We start from the raw sequence: 6890 nt of genomic DNA, 5'->3' as shown, positions 1-6890 counted from the left end.
GGCGTCTAGTTAGATCTGATTTCATAACACATTGTTAATAACACATTGTGTTGTTTACCCAGTGCAAACAATTTCCATCCCGGAAGCGTCAGACTTAGGCAGGGGGTAGAACAGTCAGAGCTGGGGAAGCACCTTCGCAGCCAGCCAGGCGGCTCAGAGCACAGACAGACCAGAGGTGGAGACACGGCCGCCTGAGGTCTGGTCAGGTCCAGGCCAGGCTGTCAGTGCCTTGCAGACGGACCTCAGCCCACACCGAGGTTCACTCTGGGCGCTTGGGCCCCTCGGGGCTCTGGGGCTCGGGTTGGGGGGGGTGCTGGGAGTGTGCCGAGGGCTCTGCTGAGTCCCGGGGTGCAGGCCCTCCCCCTGCCTTTTTTTGTGCAGAGAGGAGACAGCTGTGCGGCGCTGTGCCATCACTGCTGGCACAGAAGTACACAGATGTCTGGGAGGGAGTTGCAGACGCCAGCGTGAGAGGGAAGTTCTTTGTATTTGACCTAGAGACGTTGTATCCGTTGGAGATTTCTCCTCTCTCGGTGATACCAGCACTGACGGAGTAATGGATCAGCCGCAGCCCATGTCCAGGGTCTTGTCGATACCAGGACATGTAGTCGTGGTCCTTGTCCTGTTCACATCTCAGCGTCATGTTCTGTCCTGTCCCCAGGATCTGGAATCTGGGGGTCTGAGTGATGCCAGCATTCACGGGCCCTGTGGAGAAGGAGACAAAGCTGATGCCACAGACACCACAGAGAGGCTTAGAGCGGGGACCTTGAGATTTGCACTCAGGAAAGGGACGCTGCTCAGGACTCGCCTGCCTGCAGGAGACCCAGGGCCACACAGCACAAGAGGCCGAGGCTCATGGCAGGGGCAGGGCGGACGGAGGGCTCTTCTGGGAATGTGTGCTGAGGGACGGGGAAGGAGGCTCTCAAGGGAGTCGTTCTGAGACGTCACTCTTCCTGCCTGGGCCGAGCCAACCCTCGCAGGGGGCCGCAGCCCTTCCCCAGAGGGTCAGATAAAAAGCTCCACGTACACGTGAACAGCTTAGGATGGGAAGAAAGGACTTGTCTGAACTGACACAAGCCTTCACTTTTTTACGAAACAGTTTGTAACCTTATGTAATGTTTTCCTCCCGTGATAGAATTCTTCATCGATGCACTGGTTGTGTGTGTCTGCGTCTTTCTGTAGTGCTGAATTGGGGAAAAATCATTAAGGGCTTCCTGATGCCTTTTATGACTTGTGCGTCCCAACTCCTCCTCCAAGTATCCGTTTCCGCTTTGCTTAATTGACCAGCGTCCTGTTAACATCCTTCCGGCGACGGTTCTCCTGATACTGGGTTTCCAAACCTCAAGGGCCGGCTCATCAACTCTTGGGGAACCGTTTTGCTCTGTTTCTTACCGAGTCAGGACACCTGCCAAAGGTAGCAGAGCACCCGCCTCCCTCGTTTGGGCTGAGACAGCGGCAAGCAGAAACACGTCGCACCTGTGAGTGACCTTTCCTCGTGGCAGGACGATGGCTACTCAGTGGTGCCGATGATGTGTTAGCACAGAGGTATTCACGTGTGTGAGGGACTGTGGGGAAGTGGCCGCCTCCAGGGTAAGTGAAAAATGCTCTGTTATTTTCATCTGAGACATGCATTCCACGGGGAATAGCTTCTTGTGGAGAACGGCTGGCATTAATTAAGTAATAAGGACAGCGGAGCTCAGAAACGATCGTGTTGCCCACAGTCCCCCACTTAGACCCTACACCCCGGCTTCAGTGCTCTGCTGTTGTGATCTTCAAATTCTTAATAATATCTGAACCATGAGCTCTGCAAATTATGTAGCTGGTCCTGGGTATATAATTTTGTGTTTCCTGTCTGTGGTCACCTTCCTGTCTGCTGGTTTCCCTTTAGCATGACCACATGTCTGGAGGCTCAGTGAATCAGCATCTCTGGGGCCTTGAGAAGGACACAGGCACTAAAGCTGGAACCCAAGGGGAGCCTGATGTTATAACCACAATGTCAAGCCTTGAATTGGGGCCATGCAAACCTGTGAGCGGGTTTCGCGTCTGTGCCTGGGACGTCGCTGGTCCAGGAGACAGAAGAACACACAGTGCAGAATGGTGGCAGGCCAGAATGGAAAGGGGGATCTTCCAGTCCAACGCTTGTGTTTTGAGGGCTCGGCACTGGGTCCAGACAAAGGGGACCCTTCTTCCAACATGGAATGACCTCTCAACAAAGCCACAGTTGCCCGTGGTCTGCTCAGCCCCAGCACACAGTGTGTGAACATGAAACCCAGCTATGTATGCATCTGACAGGAACTCAAAATAATGTCCTTGGAGATGATGAATTTGTGTCAACACTTTATTATAAAATAATTTGAATGAAGGGGCACATGAAAAAAGAAATGAATTCAAATAAGTAAATTTTATAGAAACAGCTGCAAACAGCTAGAAAGAGCTTTTGGTGATCCTTTTATCAAACCATCTGTCTCCAGATAGAATTGTCCCTGACATGGATCAGGTATCTCACATGATTTCAAGCACTCCTTATCCATAGAACTTTCTAGAAGCACCTCACTCTCTTGAATATTTATCTGTGAATTATTGTAATGGGTAGAGACTTGAAATGCCTATTAAAAAGATGCCTAAGCAAAATTAATCTATAGCAATAGAAATCATATCACTAATTTGTCAGAGATGGAGAGAGGTGTTTGAAAGGAGCATGAGGGGACTTTCTGGGCGATAGAAATGTTCTGTATCTTAGTAGGGTGTGTATTACATGGGTACATACATATAAATTGCAAAAGAAAATCACTGCTCTGTTCATTTGAAGTGTGGAATGCTTATTGTATATAATTCTTATGTCAATAAAGTTTATTTTAAAATGGCTGAGAAAGGATGTATGTTACATGCTCTAGATAATTTCAAAATGAATCATCAGGCATAAATATTACCATTTCTGTGACAGCTATAGGAGTTTTAGGTAAAATGTGTCCACATCTACCTTTGCACATAGGAAATGGTGGAAAAAGCTGTCAGAGATTAGCACAAGGAATCAATATATCCAGATTCTTATTATGTGCTAGGTACTTTGGCTTATTAAATTTTATTAGTGGTTTAAAAAATATTTTTAAATGTTTATTTATTTGAGAGAGGAGAGAGAGAGAGAGAGAGAGAGAGAGGGAGAGAGAGAGGGAGAGAGACTGGAGGAAGGGCAGAAAGAGAGGAAGACACAGAATCTGAAGCAGGCTCCAGGCTCTGAGCTGTCAGCACAGAGCTCGATGCAGGGCTTGAACTCACAAACCGTCAGATGGTGACCTGAGCCAAAGTTGGATGCTTAAATGCCTGAGCCACCCAGGCACCCCTAAATCTTTTATACAAACCTAGAAGTTAGTATGATGGCTAATTTTATGTGTCAACTTGGCTGGGCCACAGGGTACACAGACACTTGGTTGAATATCATTCTGGGGGTTCCTGAGAGGGTGTTTTGGGATGTGGTTAACATTTACATAGGTAGATTTTAACATTAGGTGAGAGTAACATTTTAGACAGTAGAGTAAAGCAGATTGCCTTCCATAACGTAGGTGGGCCTCATCCAATCAGCTGATGACCTGAATAGAACAGAAAGACTGATTGTACCCCAGGTAAGAGAGAATTGTCCAGCTGCTGGCCTGCGAATCGGAACATCAACTCTTCATGCTCAACAGCCTTTGAACTTGGACATCAGCTCCTCCTGGGTCTCCAGCACGACCAGCTCAGCTCGCTGATGTTGAACTTACTGGCCTCCCCAGTTGTGTGAGCTGATTCTCTGTAATAAATACGTTACACACACACACACACACACACACACACACACACACACACAGTCTGTTTTGTTTCTTTGGAGTACTCTGAGTGATGCTGATAGATATTATTAGTCTCATTTCCTACGTGAAAATTCTCAGCCCACCATGTCAAGAAGGTGGGTTCAGGTCTTGACGAGCGGCTTGTATTGGAGTTGGAATTAGAGCCAGGCACACATGGCGGCCAGCCGGAACTCTTTCCCACACACCTTTCTCCCGGGTAAACTGATCTCTGTCAACGATGTCATTAGAGCTACCCAGGCTGAGAAGAACAGGCAGCAGCATTCTGGTTTTGAGGGCAGATGTCCCCACGAAGAAGAACAGGCAGCAGCATTCTGGTTTTGAGGGCAGATGTCCCCACGAATATGCGTGATAGCAGAGAGTTGTAAACAGCGCTCAGGAGGCAGTCAGAAAGGGGGGGCGGTTGAGTCCCACATCTGCCCCTCACCAGCTGATATTCAATGTGGTCAAGTTCTTTAACTTAAGGGCAAATCCCTTCATCTCTAAAATGAGAGCAGTCATTGCATTTGCCTCTTAGGCTTTTTTTTTTTTCTCATTAATTGAAATTTTGCAAATAAAGGACTTTTATTTGGCATACAGTAGGTTGTCAGTAAGTAATAGTGTTATTTTCCTCTGTGAGTCTCTCCTGCTGCAGAATTGAACCGTGGTCGTGCATTCACGTACCCAGCACTTGCCGTATTGTGATTCTCCTACACTCGGGTGACAGGTGAATCCAACAGAAATAGTCAAATATTCAAGACGAATATTATGCATTGAATACTGTAGATGCTAAAACTGTCAAAGACAAGAAACATACTGATTTTCATTTTGCATTTTATGTGATACGGTATCTTGTACAAAGCAAGGGACCCACAACTGTTTGGGTCTGTTCCTCTTCCCAGGAGGAGGTTGTGATAATCACATATGGATGCATGATCTTTCCCGTCCTGCTAATGTGGACCTGGGAAGGGAAGCCAGATCAGGGGACAGTTCTGGGCGGGGGAGAACCACAGGTGTTGAGGAACAGAACTGAGTTTGATTTCTTGCTCTGAGACCCGGGAAAGCCACTTCTCCTCAGGTAAACGGGTAAAATAATACTTAACCTTGCATGATTTCTGTGAGCATTAAGACGTGTCACACACATAAACAGCAGACCAAGCGTCTGGGAGAGGCCTGTCTCTTTAACAGGACAAGAGCCCACTTCCTGAGCTGGGAGGGGGCGGATATTTTTGTTCAGTAGGCTGTGGATCATGCAGGGCTGTGTTAGGGCTGCTGGCACAGAGATAGAGGGCCGAATCCGTGAGCTCCAAGGAGCTCATGTTTAGCTCAGAGTGAGAGTCAGGGAACTGTTGAGCCGAGAATCTTTCCGGGAAGTTTCCTCTGCCTCTCTCTTCCCTGTTGTAATACTGAATGAGTAACTGGGGGCCCTGGCCCACGGCCTGTTGGTACCAGTACAAAGACAGGTGTCCAGAGATAGGGAAACAACTCAGCGTCACTTGCTGTCCCCTTGCTTTGACCAGGTGTCTTGGAGTTTGGGTGAGTCCGGAATCCACTGGGCCTGCGGGGGAGGAAGGAGAAAGCAGCCGAGGGCAGAGCTGGGAGGACGCCTCCTGCTGCGGCCATCATCAGCAAGCCTGTATTACTCAGGTGGCAAACGCATATCGGAGGCTTCCACGCGGTGCCCAGGACTCACCTGCTCCCAGGAGACAAAGGGCCACGCAGCAGAGAAGCCTGGAGCCCATGGCAACACTGGGAAGCCAAGATATCATCCAGCTCAGGGGTGGGGGCCCCGGGGGCGAGCAGCCTAAAGCTTTGAACCTCCCATTTCCCTGAAAGGAGTATTTGCCTATGACGTTACCACTCCCACATCGCCACTCTGGTGACTCTGCAGGGCTGTGCCGAGCCCTGTGGCTCCGAGAAGTTCATGTGCAGATCAGAGAGACGGTCACACAAATGTCACACTGAGAGCTAACCTGGCAAGGGTCATTTTGGTCACTGTAACTCATCCTAATAGGCAAAGGAGAGCTGGGACCTGACCCAGGGCCGGTGGGTAACAAGATCCACTGGGGCGCCCAGAGAGAGGAGAACATCTCAGTGTCACTTGCTGTCTGCTTGCTTTGATCAGATGTCTTGAAGTTTGGGTGGCTCCAGCCTCCACTGGGCCTGTGAGGGAAGGACACAGGGGCTGGGGAACAAACACAAGAGGGAGCCCGATGGTGCCACGCACTTAGGTGCTGTCATGCTTAGAGGAGAGATGTCCTACCTGGACAAGGACACACTTGCTCCCAGGAGACAAAGGTCCACGTGGAGGCTGCAGCCCACAGCATGCAGCGGGGAGGGCAGAACCTGACAGCTTTCTCCCCGCTCAGAGTTCTGGGTCTCCGAGAGCTGAAGATCTGGGCGTCCCTTCTCTGACTGGAGGTTAGGCAGTAATGTCACTGCTCTGATGTCACTATCCCTCCTGGTTCCCATGAGCCTCCCTTGCCAGGTCCCTGGCTACGCCGGTCCAGGAGCTCTGCTTTGTTCCGCAAAGCCCCTCACATGAAGGGCAGGGCTGGGACGGTCTACGCTAGCTGGGGTTAAGCCACAGGCGTGTCCACAGCTCCTCAGCTTTTCCTTTCAGGCGGGTGTTCCTCTACCTGTTCCTGCTAGGGCAAGGAGTCTGCCCCCTCCCAGCACCACACTGCACTTTTTTCCCCTTGAAAGCTCAGAGAGACTCCCTAATGACTGCCCAGCTGAAGGTTTGGCCCCCTGATGGGACTGCACAACCTCAAATTAGTGTTGATAGCATTAAGCCTTGTAGTGGAAAAGAGCTCCAAGCAAGGCTTTCCTTAACCCTCCTGGTCCCAGTTAGCTGGCTCTATGCCCCTGCTCTGCCCAGCGGTTCCACAGTGCCCCCATGTGGTCTACTGGGCAGTAATCAAGAGATTGCCTCTACCGTAATGTGAGTCCTGGGGTATGTTTAAATTAGAAGCTATTCTGGGGCACTTGGGTGGCTCAGTTGGTTAAGCAGCCGACTTGGGCTCAGGTCATGATCTCATGGTTTGTGAGTTCGAGCCCCGCGTTGGGCGCTGG

The 6890-nt window shown here is 50.0% G+C and overlaps 2 long non-coding RNA genes and 1 gene segment (V, D, J or C); 1 reads left to right on the top strand and 2 right to left on the bottom strand.

Annotated features, from left to right (window-relative positions):
* Nucleotides 1-244: 244 nt before the first annotated feature.
* LOC109269147 (T cell receptor beta variable 6-5-like) lies at nt 245-895 on the bottom strand. The segment is given in 2 exon segments: nt 245-702; nt 806-895. Coding segments are annotated over 2 exon segments (492 nt in total).
* A 365-nt stretch (nt 896-1260) lies between these two features.
* On the top strand, nt 1261-2784 carry LOC109269154 (uncharacterized). The gene is made up of 2 exons (XR_002080973.2): nt 1261-1587; nt 1886-2784. It is a non-coding gene; the product is annotated as an uncharacterized LOC109269154 (long non-coding RNA).
* Nucleotides 2785-5115: 2331 nt separating this feature from the next.
* Nucleotides 5116-5610, bottom strand: LOC109269155 (uncharacterized). The gene is made up of 2 exons (XR_002080974.2): nt 5509-5610; nt 5116-5373 (listed from the first exon to the last, which is right to left on the bottom strand). It is a non-coding gene; the product is annotated as an uncharacterized LOC109269155 (long non-coding RNA).
* Nucleotides 5611-6890: the final 1280 nt, after the last annotated feature.

This window comes from Panthera pardus, unplaced genomic scaffold (assembly GCF_024362965.1).
Source record: "Panthera pardus isolate Hobbes unplaced genomic scaffold, ASM2436296v1 HiC_scaffold_8, whole genome shotgun sequence".
Classification (NCBI taxonomy): Eukaryota; Metazoa; Chordata; class Mammalia; order Carnivora; family Felidae; genus Panthera; species Panthera pardus.
Note: the sequence above shows the minus strand (reverse complement) of the source record. Positions and strands in the feature narration are given on the sequence as shown.